Below are 19,813 nucleotides of genomic sequence, written 5' to 3'. Positions count from 1 at the left end.
AGCACAGAATTATCAATGTTTTAGATGTCAGTCAAGTGGGAGACTTAGAAGTAATTCATCACCTTCCCGCAGGCTTAAGCAGCTTTCAAAGTGAATACAAGGGAAGAAGAATGGATTGAGAGCAGCCCTGAGGAGAAGGACTTGGGGGTATTGGTTAACAAGAAGCTGAACATGACCTGGCAATGTGTGCTCACAGCCCAGAGAGCCAACCGTATCCTGGGATGCATCAAAAGAAGCATGACCAGTAGGTCAAGGGAGGTGATTCTGCCCCTCTACTCTGCTCTCATGAGATCCCACCTGGAGTACTGCATCCAGCTCTGGAGTCCTCAGCACAGGAGAGACATGGACCTGTTGGATCGGGTCCAGAGGAGGGCCACAAAGATGATCAGAGGGACGGAGCACCTCCCCTATGAGGAAAGGCTGAGAGAGTTGGGGTTGTTCAGCCTGCACAAGAGAAGGCTCTGGGGAGACCTTATAGCAGCCTTCCAGTACCTAGAGGGGGCCTACAGGAAAGCTGGAGAGGGACTTTTTACAAGGGCATGTAGCGACAGGACAAGGGGTAACTGTTTTACACTGAAAGAGGGTAGGTTTAGATTAGATGTAAGGAGGAAGTTCTTCACTGTGAGGGTGGCGAGGCACTGGAACAGGTTGCCCAGAGAAGCTGTGGATGCCCCATCCCTGGAAGTGTTCACGGCCAGGTTGGATGGGGCTTTGAGCAACCTGGTCTAGTGGAAGGTGTCCCTGCCCATGGCAGGGGGGTTGAAACTAGATGATCTTTAAGGTCTTTTCCACCCCAAACCATTCTATGATTCTATGATAAGAAAAGGGCAACCAAAACCACTGACTTCTTACTTTAGAGAGTTGGCCGTAAGAAGACTGTATTTGATTTCCTATGACCAATCCTTTTTCTGCCATATTCTTTGAAATTCAGACCTGGCGATGACCTCAAGTAGTAATGTTGTAGCAGCACATGAGAAAGGACTTGATAAGTGATTTTTAAAATAACAAAAAATATTTAATTTTACTAACTTATTGATTTGACATATTCTGTGACAAATTATTTTGTCAAATCATGGGTTCAGCCCATATGCTTCGTTATATACTGATAGATTACTAAACTTTGCACAGCAAGTGAGTACGCATCTGTCAAAGAGACAAAGACTGCTTTTGTTTCCCATATATAAACTGACTAAATTCAATTACTTATTTAATTTCATTTTCCTGAAAGAAAATTATATTCAGAACATAAGCTCTGTTAAACTAATGTTCATTAACACGGGAGGCTACTAAACTCTGGGATGAACTCCAAGAAGATATGATTTGGTTTTGGTAAAAAAACAGTGCTAAGGGATAGAGAGAACAATGCTTTGTTGGAGCTAGTAAATATTGCACTAATTGAATATTAGCTGTATATTATAGCTTTCAAGTAAACAGTGTCAAGGGAATATTGCCCAAAGGTACAAATACTAGACCTTTAAACACATGAAAAATTACAAGATCTCCAGACTGGAGGAATGTACTTTCTAAAGAAAAGATGTAACAGTTGTTTTACAAAAGGGTAAAATTTAGCATCTCAAACAAGATTGTTTCACATACTGAGGAATTTACTGAGCATATGTTAGCAGGGAATTCCTCTTAAAAGGCTACAAAAGACTGTGAATAGGAGGCTCACTGAAGGAGTTAAAGGAAACCTAAATAACCAATGTCTCTTTCTTCGCTCACAGTGAGGAAAGGACAATTCTTGATTTGATACAAGTGGTCCTTAATTTTAAGTTCCTAAGAGCCACAGCAAGCAGATGATCATGCTAGTACAGGAGAACTAAGGACAATGAGGCCATGTGGGAGTCAGCAAGATGACCTCTGTCCTATTCTATCTTCAGTGCCCCTTATACAAACCACTACTTTTTGTTGCTGTTGTTCCAAATCTGAGAAAGTGTTTCCATCTTCAAAACCCTGGGTGAAATTTCCTGAGGTTTTATGAAAGGATTCTGCGGAAATAAAGAATGGGCAAATTTTCCACTCATTGACACAGAAAAAAAAAGAACTGTCAGCAGAGAAAGCTAAATGTAGGAGGGATGTAGAACTACAGAGATAATTTTCCTGAAATTCTTTGGGATGCCAACGACAAAGCTTTTGAAAATCAGTACTGTCTGAAAACTGGACCATACAAGGCATCTCTTTCACTGTACCTAAATTTTGATCTTGCCCTATAATCCATTCTCTTTTTATTATTCTTCATTTCCGTCTCCTCCATTTTTTGTCTTGTCAGAACTCTCAGATTTTTTGAACTAATTTTTGCTGAGATACAGAATGGGAGAAGAACTATGTACACTAGAAGAACGCTATATAGCAAAATAAACTATTTAAATACTTTTGTTATGTTAAAACATAGTGAAGCCCATGTTGAGATAAGAATTAAACTATATTTTATCCTTGCAAAAAGGAATTCAGACATTAGAGGAATATGCTAACACCTCTCACTTTTGAGAGCTTATAAAAGACAAGACATAATTTGTGTGCCTGTAATTTTTTTTTTTAATCATCCTCTCAGAACATAAGTCTCCAAGCTTTGAGTATTTCCTAAAAGTGTATATCTAAAAATGCCACTAATGGAATACTTCATTATGAAGAATAATAATAATAATAAAAAAAAATCTTCAAGCAGAATTTCTAAAATCTTAATCAACTCACAAGAGGTACCAACAGATAACTTCATAACAAATAGGCACACAAATATTTAAACTAATATAAAGATCATACATGCGTTTCTGCACATTGCTGAAGATTCAATCTGAGCAACTGTCTTACAGATGAGAACAGTGAAAATGAACTCAGCAGGACATGGGATCTGTTAAACGCCTCAGCACAGAGGTACAATGACTGTGACCACATTGAGACTTCAGGGGATGCTAGCATATGCCAATCTCAAGTATAAGAAAAGTGCTCATCCAGGAGTTGAAATCTGTATGGATAAACAGCGGAAAACAAAGACGGTGACAGACTACAAGTGAATAGCAGTACTTGTTTCTTGTAACCAAAATACCATGCTAACATTGCTCTTAAAGTATTCTAAAATTACATGGAATAAGACTTAATGCAATTCCAAGAGACACAACATAGTGTATAGGTTAACTTCTGTAACAGAATACTCTTAAGTAATAGACATTACTATAATTCACTTTAAAACACCATTTAATTTCTAAGGTAGTGAAAGCTACATAGCTAAAAAACCACTTGTTTTGATCAAAGATGACACTAATTTTGTTTCTTGTTAGTTATGTGTTCCAGTCACATTCATATTAGAGAAAAATAACCTGGCAGTAGCACTAGCTATATTCCAGCATGGATTTCTAAAACATGATCAGTGCGTAGTTTTGGCTTCTACCTGCAGCATTCCCAAAATGCCACTAGCAAAGGCCATTCAAAGCATAAAATGAATCAGCATATAACCAACTACCTTAACAAAGCCCACTCAACAGCAGTAGGCACTCAAGTGCTGACAATTTAATTTATACATAGTATCTTTGAATTTTAATGAAACAAGTAGAAGGATGCAGTGCCATCATCTTTCTAGCAAAGGAAAGTTTTACAGGAACTTTTTTCCTCTCATTTCTACAAGTCTAAGCTTCTCCGAGGAGCTTTTTGCCAGCAACTAAAGGAGAGTGAAGGAGGAATTCATTCTCCACGGTCAATATTTCATAATGTGCTAAAAATACTTTAGCCGATATTATTCTGAGTTGTACAGAATCTTTAATTTTTGAGCTGTAATTTTAATTGCTCTCTATATTTCTGTGCTTATGTTTAGTTTGTAGAAGAAATAATGACAGACTCCCTATCTTATCTCGCATAAATAAAATGCAAGCATTTTGTATGTTGATTACCGCATAGGAGCAGATTTATACTGGCTACACATTATCTTTCTTTAAATAACACACAGGAACAATTATACATACAAAGATAATCCCAAATAGAAGTCATATACGTGATTGAACTGCTCTTACTACTACAGAATTACAGCCCAGATGATGCTTCAAGCTTTACTGAGCGAAATGGAAAACACTATGCTATAAAACGGAGTCCATGTATTGGATACACCACACTCACCAAGAGATTAACGAATTTATACAAATAAGGAGCATTACTACAGAGAATGCTAAAGACATGCATACGTCACAGAAAAGGACACTGTGTACTCAAGATGCTAGGAGAACAAAGTTCTGTGATGCAGAAACCTTATTTCTGCATTTGGATATTAAATCAACATCATGATGTTCTGAGGCATCAGGCATGAGTTAACACTCATACAACTGACTAACAGTGACTCTTCATACTGTAGTTGTCACACCAATAACTAAGAAAATTCTATTGTAATGTTAACGTAGTATAAATTTTCATCATGGATGCAACTGAACTAAAGTCTTGTCAACATGCTCATTCACTCATTTTTAAGTAAAAAATCATAAAACAAAAACTGTGATGAGTGAGGAAGAGAGGACATAGAGAATTTCTGTCTCCAATGTTGTAAATACAGTTTCTTTAAATGCCAAAGCCTTCACTGAAATATACTTCTAAAAAAATAAAGCAACAACAAAAGAGATTGTAAAAACATCAAAACTCTAAATACTCATAAAATGAGATACTATTTTAGTGCTATTAGTGCAGTCATAATCAGCATATGACTCGACTATTGGAATAAATATACTGAAAAGAAGCATGGCACAAAAATACATTCTGAATACAAGAGGTACTCTCAGAACACAGAACAACCATAACAAATGGAATGCACGCTCTGACTTTCTCTAATAGCATATCAGCTCATCTGAGTGATAGTTGTTTGCACTGACTAGAAAATATGACACTAAATTGCTTTGATGCAAAGGTCCAAGAAAATGCATAGGCATTCTCACCCCTGTTAAGACAACCTACCATTATTTTAGCAAAGCCCACATCAGAGCATACTTACCTATAAATGATTTTGTTACCCTAGATGATGTTATAGAAGACTTTTGACAAGATGTTTTATATGAACCTGTAATATGTCTGACTTGTCTCTATCCCCAGTGCTTTCCAATGAACGTACTTTTAAAAAAAAAAAAAAACAAACGAAAACACACTCAAGTAAGATCAATGCAAATGTAAGATCCATACTGTCTGTCCACTTTAAGTCAACATTCATTTCAGTAGGACAGCGTATGAAAACTAGTTTACAAAAGTTATATTCCTAATAGTGCAGTTTCAAAAGCAGCCAAGGCATTGGTTTATTTCTGGGGGGAAAAAAAAAAAAAAAAAAAAAAAAAAGGGAAGATGTGATCACATCCCTGCTCCCAGACTTGGTGTCTGGTTCCTTACATTGCATCAGCTCTGCCAAAGCCTTCTAAAAGCTGTGAAGGAAAGGGACAGGGGAAAAATAGTACACTTCAAATTTGTACAGCAGCTCACCACTGCTGAAATACCTTGTGGATCCTGTTTTTGCTGGAATCCAATTGTGACTATAAACTTTCAGAAAAAGTATTGGTAGTATCACAGATGAGCCCATAGCCTTAATGAGGCCAGGGACAAAAATGCCTGAAATTGGAGAACTGTCACAAGAGTTTTGACAGCATGATTCTGACAGTCCACCCTGCTTGGTGTGCGCATGTGGGTATGTTGAGGATGTAAAACCTATTGGGATAGTGTTACAAAAGGGAGACAAACAGGCAGCATCTCATCCACGCTGTTCATAAGTGATCCCAAAACTATTCCAAAAGTACATTTGAGTTTTATCTCAGAGAGAATTAGTTCATTCACTCCAGAAGACAGCCCAGAAGGGAAGTAATACACTGTGGATAATCAGAAAAAGTGGTTTGCTAAGTTAATTGACAGAAAAGACTCGTTTTTGATGGCAATTGTTCAGAGAGGTGTCTGCTTCAAGAGATTGTCTCTCCCATTAGAATGAAAACCAGATGGGTTATTTATTATTCATACTCCAAACACTATTAGTAACACACATTTTCTAATAAACAAGCATACAATTCTCTATCATGCATTCACTATCAGAAAATACTACTTACATCTGTTGGAGAGACTGAGGTATATTCAATATTTCAGGTTTTTTATAGTCCTTCTTTGAGCACATTAACATTCCACACACCCTAATTAGCTTCTCTTTCAAATTACACTCTTGCTTTCTAAATTAAAGGCTAACATGCTTCTTTGACAGGTTGAATTATTTTATTTCTTTGCCTTTTTGGACAAGTTGGTAAAAGCATTTTTCCTGGGGAGAAATAGGAATGCTTTCTTTTTTTTTTTCACTTGGTCTAAGAAGGTAAAAAATTTCACTTAACTTCAGCATAACTTTTTGTTACTAAAAGGAAGGAAATGCCCCCTGAAACCCACCACTTAATGCTTTTTAGTTTAATGATACAAACACCTTCTAGTTTAGAAGTATAGAAGCATATACTCATTAGTAGCATTTCAGTTGCCTCTGCTGCAGAAGGCTGGAGGAAAGAGACCTTAATACAGAATATCCGATTCTAGCACTGAAGTTTGTACCTTAAACCAAATTATAACATCCAATTATATGCAATCTTTATATGTCGAGTTAGGATTTCTCTCTGCTCATTCTGAAAGAGGCTTGATCTTAATTGGCTTTATGCCTTTCTACCTCTGTCATGACTTATTTTTGCTTTACAAGGTGAGAGGCTGAAAGTGGTATTTCAAGGTAGGTTTGGAGAACATAAACAAGTCTTTATGAATGTAATAAATATATTTAATAAGAAAGTTATCTATATGCAGTATAATAAAGTATCCTAATGTAGACAAGACTAATATATTTATACAAAAATTAATTAAAAATAACATATTCAAATAATAAACCTAATTAACTTCCCCTAATAGTCAGAAGCAATCCATCATAGAGTGGAAAAAATAACTAGCCTATGGATATATGACAAAATAGTTTGACTGAAGAATTTCAGGGTTTATACATTTACTTTTAGGTTTCAGACATGCAGATTTTCATGGAGTAGCAAATAGACAGTTACAATGCTATAGCAGGAGACTACAATATCAAATGTGTCCCTATTTAACAATGTACTATGTTATTATATAACACTTTGTTATTTGGGAAAAATGCATTAATTATGCAGCACACATATTGTAGAAGAAACCAAATGAGAAGAAAGGGAGTGCACAGTTAAACTAAAACAGATGTATACATGGAGAGACACTGAAGTAAAGTTCTACCAAGAAACCCCCTTTAAGTTGCTGCAACACAGAAGTAATAAAAATTCATGTGAATAAGCTTATCTATTGAGAGAAACCCACATAAAGCCAAAAATATACATCATCCTTACACCAGATGTGGATTTGTCTGAAAGATCACAGAAGAGTTTATCTGAAAAAGAAATCCTGCTCTCTACCTAATGTCTTGTCATTTCCCCTTAAAACTGAGTAAATCCCTCCTATTTGAATTCTTACTTTATCTGATTTACACTTATCTTTTGCTTTAATCACTCCTTGAAGCGTTTTAAAACAAAGTTAAAAATAAACTACCTCAACAAATATTCAGCTAAAATTTGATATAACATCATAGTAACTTGTCATGGTTTAAACGTCAGCCAGCAACGAAGCACCATGCAGCCTCTCACTCACTTCCCCCCAACCCAGTGGGATGGGGGAGAGAATCAGAGAAAAAAAATAAAGTAAAACTTGCAGGTTGAGATAAGAACAGTTTAATAGAACAGAAAGGAAGAAACTAACAATGCTAATAATAACACTAATAAAATGACAATAATAATAAAAGGATTGGAATATGCAGGTGATGCACAGTGCAATTGCTCACCACCCACCAACTGACGCCCAGTTGGTTCCTGAGTGGCAATCCCCTCCGTCCCCACTCCCCCCAGTTAATATACTGGGCATGACATCACACGGTATGGAATACCCCTTTGGCCAGTTGGGGTCAGGTGCCCTGGCTGTGTCCCCTCCCAACTTCTTGTGCCCCTCCAGCCTTCTTGGTGGCTGGGCATGAGAAGCTGAAAAATCCCTGACTTTAGACTACACATTACTTAGCAACAACTGAAAACATCAGTGTGTTATCAACATTCTTCTCACACTGAACCCAAAACATAGCACTATACCAGCTACTAGGAAGACAATTAACTCTATCCCTGCCAAAACCAGGACATAAGTGCAAAAATATCTACAATATTTATGATTTCTGGCAAGAACCTTCCTAATCCTTTAACATTTAGTAAAGTGATTGGGCATGGCAGTATATATTCCATATCAATAAATGATTCAGAAACAGGTGGTATAAGTTCCATAAACATTTTGCACAAAAAAAGCAATGTCAATGTTTTTCCTTATGAGGAAAAGCCAGCTGTAGGCAACCCTGGATGCTAAATTTAGCGGCATTATTTTGGAGAAAAACAAGCTTTAAGAAAAGTAGATTTCATGTGTCATTGTTAGCATGATGGGCCAAAGGTCATCTTGTGTTGTATGCAGTTGTTCAAGACAGCTGTCTGTTCAGCTCTGACTTGTAAAGGCCTGTGCATCCCATCAGAATATTTAGCAAACTGTGACCTTCATGATCATCTTTTCCATTCTCTCCCATCATTTTCCCCCATCTGGGTGCATGAGAAGCAGGAGCAGCAGTAACACTCCTCCATCCTATTGTTAATTCAGAATCCTAGACGCTTGTTTTTCACTCAGCAAAAAGCACAAACACTTCCTATAAATTGTTTGATGACAAATTGTATGGAAATATATACCATGAGGGTAGGAAGATATAAATGAAATCTGAACTGTGAAGACTGGTAAAAGAAGAGCTAAGGAAGTCATCAGTATTGTGAGGATGAAAACCTCCCAGGACAGGTTTCTGCTAGAACTCTAAAAGTCACCATACCGGTCAGGACTCGCAAGGTGCCACATGAGCCCACCCATGCAAAGTGGTCACAACATAACTGTTGTCTAACCTCTCTACTCCTGCATAGAGCTGTAGAAGACCACGGCCTTTCTCCCAAAACTTCAGAAAGCTTCTAATGACATTGGTACCCATGAAGCTTAAGGCTAGTATGAGGCATGGAGAGATAAACAGCACTCAAATTTGCATGGATAAGAACTGACAATACTTTTGGGCACAAGTTAAAAGGACAACAGCCTCATGGATTCCTTCTAGCCTTCATAAGCCAAGTCTCACTTCTGCATCTATTCCCCCTCTCCCACAGGGCCAGAGGTCAGGTCTTTGCTAAGAAAGGCCATGATTAAACCAAACAGAACATTTCCACAGGTAGGCAGTCACTACTTTTCTACTGCTATTCCCCCACCTATGCCTTGACTTGACCCCTGAAGCAGTCTGCGACCCTGTCTCCTCCCATACCAGGTCCTGCACACTTATCCACGCAGCTACAGGCTGTGACAGAAGTGGAACGCAAAAGGTCTCACCAGTCCCTACAGTCACAGGTCAGTATATTTCCTAAACCCCAAGTAAAATGTTATAATAAAATACATTCAAATATGCCCTTTAAAAGGCCACTTTGGCAAAAAAAACCCCCAAGTCTTTAGCAATCCAGAAAGTAAAATAAAACACATTCCAGCCACAAGCATGTACACAGAGATCATTATAGCCAAAGAAAAGAGAAGCAGCACAAAGAGCCCAAGTGTCACAGCCATATAAGCATCTGGCAAGACTTCCGAGCAACAGCATAGCCAGCTTAGCCCTTCGCTGCTATGAGACATGAAGCCAAATTCTAGAAGAAAAGAGCTTCCTTTTTTTCCACAATCCCCAGGGTACCTTCCAGGGCTCACCAATCTTTTACAAGGAGTGATTCATGAACTCCAGGAAGTCTAGAGTGTTCATGCATGGCTCACAATTCTACCCCTCTACTTCAGGTAAACTTCAGGTAATAATATTAAATTCTGATCCACAGATAACAGAAAATATTAATAAGACTAAATGTTCTAGAGTAAACCACCCATTTAATAAGCTTTTTCTGTCCACCATTTACATACAATATGGCAACTGCTAGACTTAGATGAAAACAACATTTTTTGTGTTAAAAATATTACATATTTTATATAAACAATATTAATTTTTAATGGTAATTAAACCATAATTCTTCTAATAGGCTCACTTACTGGATGTTTGGCTGAAAGTCTGCCAGTCACAGTTCCTGTCTGATTCCATGTAGAGGAAATAAATCCCTGTAGTCAAGTAAAGTAAAAATCCTTTTATGATTTATTTGAAATACCACATTTTACAGGCTACTTTTTATACTTCTACCTTTCTCATGCACATTTGTAGTCCATCCACATAAGTTGATTTCATCTTACGAACCTAAATTACATAAAAGTTTAAATAAATGCTTATTTATAAAAATAAGAGACTTTTCAAATTAAAGACCTTAATTTCCAAATGCATATTAAATTCTTTTGTAGACTTTTTTTAAAAGACACTTTTATCTTAGTAAGTAATGGATGTATACTCACTAATAGCTTGACCTATTAGCATAAATTAGGTAAGAGTTCAGTTATACCCTAAAGCCAGGTCTTTGCAGATACTAGTAAATGAACTACTGGAATTTATTCTTTTACATCTTATCCCCAGGTCAATAAACTACACAAAAAAGCCACACACACAAAACCGCCAACACTTTTTTTTTTTTTTTTAAATCTTGGAAACTCATCCACTGAAAACCCAAACATTAAGTGTGAAAGCAGACTAACTAGGTCATTTTGGATTTTCAGGAGCCTTGTCACCTCAAAAACCCCATAACTAGTTATCTCCTTCACTTTCTGCAGAGTATTTCTTCAGAACTCAAAAAAACAATGTTTTGCCCTAAGAGTATGCTTTATAGCACTAGACAAATTTAACAGTGAAGTTTTTCAATTGTTTTTGCAAGAGTTGTTTGCTAGCTATAACCTAACATACTGCAAAACAGAAAAACATTAAATCTAAAAACCCTTAAGAATACCTACAACTTCAAAATTTAAATGAATATTTGAATGAACTTACATTAGAGCCAACTTTTAAAAATTTATTTAGCTGTGAATAAGTTATCTTTCTTGCTAACTTTGCTTCAGTGCAACTACATTATGTGAAAAATATCAGCTCACCTGACGGTATTCTAAAATTATCTTAGGCAAAGGATGAAGATCTTGCAACTTATTTAGCTGCAAAATAAAGAATGTGAATTATTGGTATCCTTTTCTGTTAAGTAATATTATTTAACAATCTTACCAGAATAAGTTTTGGAGGAAGAAATTTTCTTGCCAAGCTAAATGGACAAAATACTGACTAAAGTCTTTCAAGCAATCTCACCCTAGGCCCAATGAAGCCTTCATTCTTTCCTGCTTTCAGCAGGAAGGCTGGCGATTACCCCTTCCTGTTTCATTTCCCTTCCTGTCCCAGACAGGGACAAAAAGACATGCAGACATAAAAACTTTTCCACAACAACTTTGAAAACATGGGCATGGGGGTGGGGGGGAGGGGTGTGCTTACTTATGGTCCTTTGTTTACTTTTTGTGCTAGACAGCATCAATGCAAGAGAGAACATGATAAAAGCATACAAAATAATACATATATACATATTTATACACAGACACACACAAAATCCAACAGGTAAATTTATCCTGTTCATCCCCTAATACAAGTTCCAGGACACCTTTAAGAAAAATTGAAATTGTCAAATCCAAAAGCAATAAAATAAAGCACGTTTCCGATTACTTTGATTGTAAATTGCCATAACATTTTGTTAAGAAAAAGAATGACATTATTAAAATAGAGATTGGATATTTATAAGTACAACAAAAATATCTGGAACTACAACAGTTCAGGGTAAAAAATAGGTACAACTGTACCAGAATGGAGATTTAAAAGCATAAGTTTTTTTCTTGCTACCAGGGAGAGACAACATATTAAGATTAATTATCTAGTATTTATCAGTTGGAAGGTTTCAGCCTACCTTTCTCTAAATAACCGAGTCTCAGCAGTTGTTGGAAAGAGAGTACTGGACTAGATAAAAGCATTGCTTTGATTACTTGCAATAAATCTTATGTTCCCACAAAAAGATGACATGCACTCTTATTTCACTGAACCCTCCCATCTCCCAAGGCTCTCTGTCACTCTCCAAGATTACATATTTGATCTATGAAACCCCCTTCTCCTTGAGTAGTGTGTGATTTTTATGGTTATACTGTTGACATTACCTCAGAGACTGTATCTGGTAGTTCAGGCACTTGGCCCAAAAGTTGAATTTCCTCTTCCACACATGAGAAACAAATACTACCTTTCTATCTTCCCAAGAGGTGATCATGCATCAGCAATGAGTTGTGTACTTTGACTCCCATGTAAACTAGAGCAGTACCATTGTGGCACCAAATCAGAAACTGGTGCAGCTACACAGAGGCTTCTTCTCTTCTAAGAGGGAATTCCATTACTATTATTATGTTAACAAAATGATCTATTGATGATCTGGACAAGGGGATCGAGTGTACCCTCAGTAAGCTTGTAGACGACACCAAGTTGGGTGGGAGTGTTGATCTGCTTGAAGGCAGAAAGGGTCTACAGAGGGATCTGGACGGCTGGATCAATGGGCCAAGGCCAGTCGTACGAGATTCAACACGGCCAAGCACCAGGTCCTGCACTTGGGTCACAGCAACCCCATGCCACACCACAGGCTTGGGGAAGAGTGGCTGGAAAGCTGCCCAGCAGAAAATGACCTGGGAGTGTTGGTCAACAGCCAGCTGAATATCAGCCAGCAGCGTTGCCCAGGTGGCCAAGAAGGCCAACAGCATCCTGGCCTGCATCAGAAATCGTGTGGCCAGCAGGACTAGAGGAGTAATTGTCCCTTTGTACTCGGCACTGGTGAGGCCGCATGTTGAATACCATGTTCAGTTTTGGGCCCCTCACGACAAGAAAGACATGGAGGTGCTGGAGCATGTCCAAAGAAGAGTAACAGAGCTGGTGAAGGGTCTGGAGCACAAGTCCTATGAGGAGCGGCTGAGGGAACTGGGGCTGTTTATTCTGGAGAAAAGGAGGCTGAGAGGAGACCTTATCGACTACCTGAAAGGAGGTTGTAGGGAGGTGGGTGTTGGTCTCTTTTCCCAAGTAACAAGTGACAGGAGGAGAGCAAACAGCCTCAAGTTGTGCCAGGGGAGGTTTAGATTGGATATTAGGAAAAAATTTCTTCACCAAAAGGGTTGTCAAGCATTGGAACAGGCTTCCCAGGGAAGTGGTTGAGTCACCATCCCTGGAGGTATTTAAAAGACATGTAGATGTGGTGCTTGGGGACATGGTTTAGCGGTGGGCTTGGCAGTGTTAAGTTAACAGTTGGACTTGATCTTAAATGTCTTTTCTAACCTAAATGATTCTATGATTCTATGAAAAGGAAGGGGCATCCATATTTGCCTCAAGTTACCAAGAAGCCTGCAGTTTGGTCTTGACTTCATCGTTTTTAGACAAATGTTTTTGGCAGGTTTCTGCACTTGCGTGGGATCACACATGAACGTCTGCATTGCTGAAAATTATCTGCTCCAACACTAACAGAAGAACTGGAGAAGCTTCATATGTGCAGTATTTATTGCACTGAATCTGAAGATACATTTCATCTCTTGTACAGATGTATCAAAGTATCGAAACTCTTTGGTCATTATTGCTCTAAGGGAACAAGATTCTACCAAGATCTTGCAGATCTGACTCCAAATGCAACTGCTCTTACTGAAAAAAGCATCTCCACAGAGGGAAAAATAAAAAGCCTGAGGAAAATTCATGCACACAACAAGTAAAACACTGGACCATACAAAGAAAGTGACAACTCCCAATTCAAACCACAGGTATCAAATAATTTTCTACAGACCCGTTTAACTAGCATGAATGAATGAGTTAGGTCCATAAGAGGATGGCAACATGGTTTTACCCCAAATCTCCTGATGGCAAAGAGAAAGTCTGGGTTGCTATTTCCTTCACCAGCAGATTTTACATTAATGTTCTTTTCTTTCACCAGTGGTCTCTTTCACCCAACCAGTCAGTCACACTGAGCTATCAAAATCTGACCAGTAAGAAAGTCTCCCTCCTTTGAGGAAGATGGCCATACATGCGTGTTTGTACTAAAGTTTTTAACCCTGGTTTATAGCTAAAGTTTAGCTTCAGTAGCTAGTTAGTTTCTCCCCATCACAGAGTGCAACTTTCATTTCTGGCATAAGAAAATGAAGTGTGATTAGTACAATACAAAAATAAATAAAGATTGTTAGGAAAACTTTAGATAAATGACAATTTCACTGGAATATATCTTAGAAGTTTTGCTAAATCATGCAGATATTTTTTAAACCCCTCCCCATCTCACCACAACTTCTGAGGTGGACACAAGTTGTTGTATTTCAGTTCTGTGAACTTTCTCACACAGGGCATGCAGTTTTAACTTTTCAAATAGTACCTACAGTAAGAAAAAACACACAAGAGAAATGTTTCAGTGTTTCAAGTGCTGAAAACAGAAAGGAAAATTATTTGGTGCCTGAACTTAAGTCAAGAAAATGGATTTCAAGGAAAATAGAGCATACCGTAGTAAAGAGAACACAAAATTGAAAAGATCAAATCTTTATTTTTGAGCTATTAAGTAGTATTTTTACTAAAATCAAATGCATAATTTATATAAATACATTCAAATACAGATTATCCAACATTGCCAGATGTCCTCCATTAAAATCAGAAAATAAGATAATTAATATCAAAGAAAAAGAATTCTTAAGTTTTAAGGACAATTTTATATGCTTCATAATACTTCTGTATCAATAACAATTTACAGAACTTACATAATAATACTAGTATAAATACTACCTCTCTGAGCTGACTACTGCTGGTCAAAAGGAATTGTTCTCCAGCAACTTGATGAGCTTCCTGTTCAAGCTCTTTGAGTCGCAACTATAAATTAGTACATCAGAATTATTCTGTTTACATCATTATTTTCTTAAATATCTGCTACTTCCTAGGTTAATGAGTATATTGGACTTCTATTTAAAAATATGGTACTTGATAATGTGCAATCATTGCTGGCTATCAACATCTGGTTTAGCAGACTGCTTATATACTCTTTAATCTATATTTCTTCATGACGGGGGAAGGGGATTTACTATACTAAAAAGTACCAACATTTGTGGGAAAATAATTTAGGTTACTGAAGACTATAGAGATCTGTGAGAAAGACAGCTGTGCAAATTATTCTGGTAAATTAATAATCTGTCAGACCACTATTATTATCTAGTCACATTTTATGCCACAAAATAGGATTCTCTTGTAGCTATTTTTATCAATGGGGAAATGGCAAACTTAGAACTCTCAGAACACGTAAGTCTTAAAGACTGTTTTATTTTTAAAGAGAGAGAGAAATATCTATCATTTCTCAGGAGGATGGTTACTGACAACTGTACATTCAGAAAGAGTCATTACAATTTTTACTCTACAACACATAACCCAAAAGGACCTGTGCATTTTGCAAAGCAATCTCATTTCTGTGGCAAGGCTAATGAAGCAAATGTCTCTTTTTTGCTTGCCTAAATAAACATGGAAGTATCCTAAAATGTAAATATCACTAGTTATATTTATAATAATAAAAATACTAGAAACGCCAAACTGTTATGCAAACATGACAAAACAAAAAGATTCCTCCTCTTTTTAATCACTTATCCTCAGTAAAAGCAGAAAGATGATGCTATAAAATTTCCAAAAGAAAAAATAAAGACAAAATTTACCCCCAGAATCTCTGATGTTTTTTTCAGTTCTTCTTTGTTCACATGTATTTTGTGTGTTTCCATCACTGTAAATACAATTATGTACTGAGAACACTTACAGTTGACAATTTCGATCTTACATGCTTCATAGACTGTAAAATGGAAACTTAGACTCACACAGCTGTTACAAGGCTAAGATAACATTTATTATTCTGAGGTATAACATTCTACTTGAGCATAGTCAGCAGCTGTGTGAAAATAGTGAAGATTCTTATTTTGAACTGAACTTTCATACCTGCCAGAATTTTGATAAGTGGAAGCTCTAATGTGCAAAATAATTTCCACAAACCTTGAACCTGTAAAGCAAGATACAAATAAATTCTTCAGCCAATTTTAATCTTAAAACATATAGTAGTGTCATTATGTGGATCTATTTTCCAGTAAGCAGTATTTCACTTTCTGTATAATCCTTTTTCATATGGCAACACTGTTTGTGGAATGAAATACTACTTAGTGTGAATTACAGTATCTAAATACTGTAGCCCATTATCACTCCATTTTGTGGGGAATAGTAACACATTTTGTAATAGTAATCATTTTGTACAGGAATAGTAATAAATATACATACCTCACTTTTCTAAATGGTTTCTTTTTAGAGCAAGATCCATTATAACAGAACATACAGTTATCCCTTTTTCTTTATTCACTTGAACAATTAAGCAACCATTCAGAATTCATAACTTTGTCTTCATTAGGAAGAAAATAAAAGATGATACAGGTATGTACCCAATTTAGTTACAATGAACAGGAAGTCTGTTTTTTCTCTAACCACTGAAGCAATCGGTCAGCAACACTTGTCTAAAAACTCCTCCAGTAGGCTGTCTCTCAGTGTTTCTGTGCATTTGGTATTTCTGTGCCTTTGGTGTTTTGCTCTTGCCTTCCTTCACAGATTGTTTCATCATACTGCTGGGCCACTTAGATATCCAGATCAATACAGCTCCATCAACTAATGGTCTAAGCCCTACACTTCCTACCATCAATTTCAAGGAAAACCCCTAGGATTCTATGATGTACCTTCCATCAGAACCTGAGCATACCCCTAAATTCTGACACTTTTCCAGGTATATGATTACAGGGAGAAAACAAACACACACAAAAAAAAAACACTAAAAGACTTCTTAAGATGCATTCCGAACTGCAATAAGGGCTAAAATAGAATAAATTAGATCACTTGGAAGGGACCTACAACAATCATCTAGTCCAACTGCCTGACCACTTCAAGGCTGACCAAAAGTTAAAGCATGTTGTGAAGGGCATTGTCCAAATGCCTCTTAAACACTGACAGGCTTGGGGCATCAACCACCTCTCTAGGAAGCCTGTTCCAGGGTTTGACTGGTGTTTGGCTAATACAACCTAGAGCAAAAGATATGCTGAGAGTTTTTGTACCCAAGGAATACATTGAAAAAACCCAGTGACACTCTGTTTTAACTCTGTTAACACTTTTTAGACTGTTTCATATAGCTTTAAAATGCCAAAAGAAAAGTCATAATATTCTGAACATTTCCTGTTCTTAGAATCTTCATTTAAATATTTGGTTAACCGTTGCAGAGGAAAAGCTTCTTCTAAAGATTAACCTTGAGACTAACCATTTCCTCCTTCTGGAAAAAATGGCAAATTTGATTGGCAACTTTATTTTAAATGTTGACCAGCACTGTAAACCAGTAAGGATTGAAGCCTTCTATTTAACTCAAGTAGAGATTCTGATTTGAATGAGAAGCACATCATTCACTCTCTTAAATTCATGACAATACTTCCGAAGTTACATCTGAGTAACTATTTTTTATATCTTACCTGTAAGTCATGAGCAAGGTCCATCATTACATTATAAAGCTTCTCCAAGTTCACACCTACATTTTGATACTGATATAAATAAATTTAAAAAAAAAACAAACAAGTTTTAATGCTAACATAAAAATAGTCAGAATACTATATATTTTAAAAGGGATTAAGCTATATCAAGATATTTTTCTGTATGTCTCCTATTATATTTAACATTTGAGTAATGTTCTTAGACCTCTGACAAGCAGAATTCATGAACAGAGCAGTACAGATCATGAATATTCAAGATTTTACCTGTTCCTTTATTTACATTTTCCACAGACCGAGTATGGAGAAATAGTATCACTAGACTCCCTTTGACTTGAAGTCAGAATTCTACTACTACTTGTAAAATGAAGAAAAATTCCTTCCAATTTTCTCTCTCCTATCAGTACTGCCACTCTTCTGTGCCTGAACTATTCAGTTCCTTCCCTTCTGTTCCAGCAGTGTTCTGCACAGAGCCATGCCACCTCATTCAGTTGGCTAGAAGACCATTTTGAAATGCACACAGACACTGAGAATACAATCCTTAGCTCCAAGAACATGGTCACTAAAAATAAACTTAATGTCAACCTATTAAATTTGTTTATCAGGCTAATACATAAAATGTAAACAATAAAATGCTGTTTTTCATTATTAAATTCCTGTGAGGAAAGATGGGAATGTGAAAAATGCTGCAGACGTACATTTTCTTTCTTGCACCCTGTATCTTCAATGATGGCTGAACAATCAAAATTATGGAATAAATTTACATCCAAGCCATTAAGTGCAAAAACACTAGCACTGTCCCATAAAATTCCTGGACCACAAACTATAGAACCTTGGACAGCATTCCAGAGGACTAAAGTTACGCGCTTGCCTGTCCATGTACTCTTCCCCGATAATCACATACTGGTCTGTGTTGAAGGCAGGAAATCAGGTTACATGGAATTAAGTATGACATGTTATGATTGTTCTTAGTTTTTTACATAAACCAGTGAAATTAAACTAAGGGTTATTTGTGTAAAAAGAGGCATTTAGTCTGTGTTGATAAATACTTCTGAACTTGGCCACAATACTTCAAGACAGACATTAAGAAATGTCAGATAGGCTAAAGAGGAGAACCAAAAATAATAGTAAGTTTAGAAAACATGACCTACAGAGAAAGAGATTAATCATGTTTATTTAGTTTAGAAGAATAAGGTGCAGGAGGAGAACATAAAAGTTTTTACAAAGAAAATCTTATATCAATTATTTTCATGTGCGCTAGGTATAGAACAATTAGCTTAATGGAACCTGCTTAATCTGCAGACTACAAAATTTTTTCATGAAGTTAAGACTAGCATCTCTAAGGGACAGTCCAGGTTTTGATTGCTTTAAAAATATGTTTAAGATTTTCTTGTTTATCTCTAGATTGCAGATTTCATAGCTAACCACATACAAAAAAAATTTATCAGTTTTTAACACCATCTCCCCATCTCCTCCTAGTTTCATCAAATGACTCACAGTTCTAGTACTGCAGGATTTGCCAAATAGTACCACTGCATTCACTTTATCCACTGTCTTCATAATAATTTAGATAACTGCTAGTACAGTGCCATTCAGTCTTTCCATCTCCATCTTAAATAACAACAAATATTTCCACATCCTTTTTATAAAGCAGCTGTTCCATCCTCTGACCTTTTAGAAGCCCACTGTGCCTTTCTTGAAACGCAGAGTCCAAAACTGAACAGTCTTCAAGATGTGGGTGCACCAAGGTTTTTTTATGGCAAAAAAATCATGTTCCTTTTCTTGTTATCAATACCTTTCCTTATGGTGCCTATACTTTGTTGGCTCTTTGGCAGCTGCTACACATTGAACCAACATAAAACTGGCAACAGTGATTCCAAGATCTCTTCTTAAATTGAAACTACTCTGCATGCATTACTTTCAATTTATGCTCGCTCAATTTAGTGAGATCCTCTAGAGTTCCATACCCTGAGCTCAGCATCTGACTATCCAAAAAGGTAAATGAGATTCATTTGACATAAGGCATTATTTTAAAGTGTAATTAAGATTTCTAAGAAAGATTCTAGTATAGTTCTGGTTTTATATAATAAATGGGAAGGAAAAAAGAAGAAAAAAAAACCCTGACAGGAAAGACTGATGAGAGAAGTCTGACAGGGAAAACCTTCATTAAACTCCATAAGACTATGGAATTTTGAGCAAGCAGAGAAACCCAGAATGGAAGATAAATATCCCAGACAGAGTG

The 19,813-nt window shown here is 36.7% G+C and overlaps 1 protein-coding gene across 1 annotated transcript in view; it reads right to left on the bottom strand.

Annotated features, from left to right (window-relative positions):
* The window catches only part of POLN (polymerase (DNA directed) nu), a 104,349-nt gene that overhangs the window by 67,058 nt on the left and 17,478 nt on the right, over nt 1-19,813 (bottom strand). Inside the window, exons 7-14 of the mRNA XM_010577280.1 lie at nt 17,557-17,625; nt 16,001-16,061; nt 15,727-15,791; nt 14,816-14,899; nt 14,325-14,414; nt 11,098-11,154; nt 10,265-10,318; nt 10,120-10,185 (exon numbers count right to left, since the gene is read on the bottom strand). Of these exons, the coding sequence (XP_010575582.1) occupies nt 10,120-10,185; nt 10,265-10,318; nt 11,098-11,154; nt 14,325-14,414; nt 14,816-14,899; nt 15,727-15,791; nt 16,001-16,061; nt 17,557-17,625 (546 nt within the window). The remainder of the gene's footprint in view (nt 1-10,119; nt 10,186-10,264; nt 10,319-11,097; nt 11,155-14,324; nt 14,415-14,815; nt 14,900-15,726; nt 15,792-16,000; nt 16,062-17,556; nt 17,626-19,813) is intronic.

The sequence above is a fragment of the Haliaeetus leucocephalus genome, unplaced genomic scaffold (assembly GCF_000737465.1).
Source record: "Haliaeetus leucocephalus isolate CR32 unplaced genomic scaffold, Haliaeetus_leucocephalus-4.0 Scaffold51, whole genome shotgun sequence".
NCBI classification, from domain to species: Eukaryota; Metazoa; Chordata; class Aves; order Accipitriformes; family Accipitridae; genus Haliaeetus; species Haliaeetus leucocephalus.
Note: the sequence above shows the minus strand (reverse complement) of the source record. Positions and strands in the feature narration are given on the sequence as shown.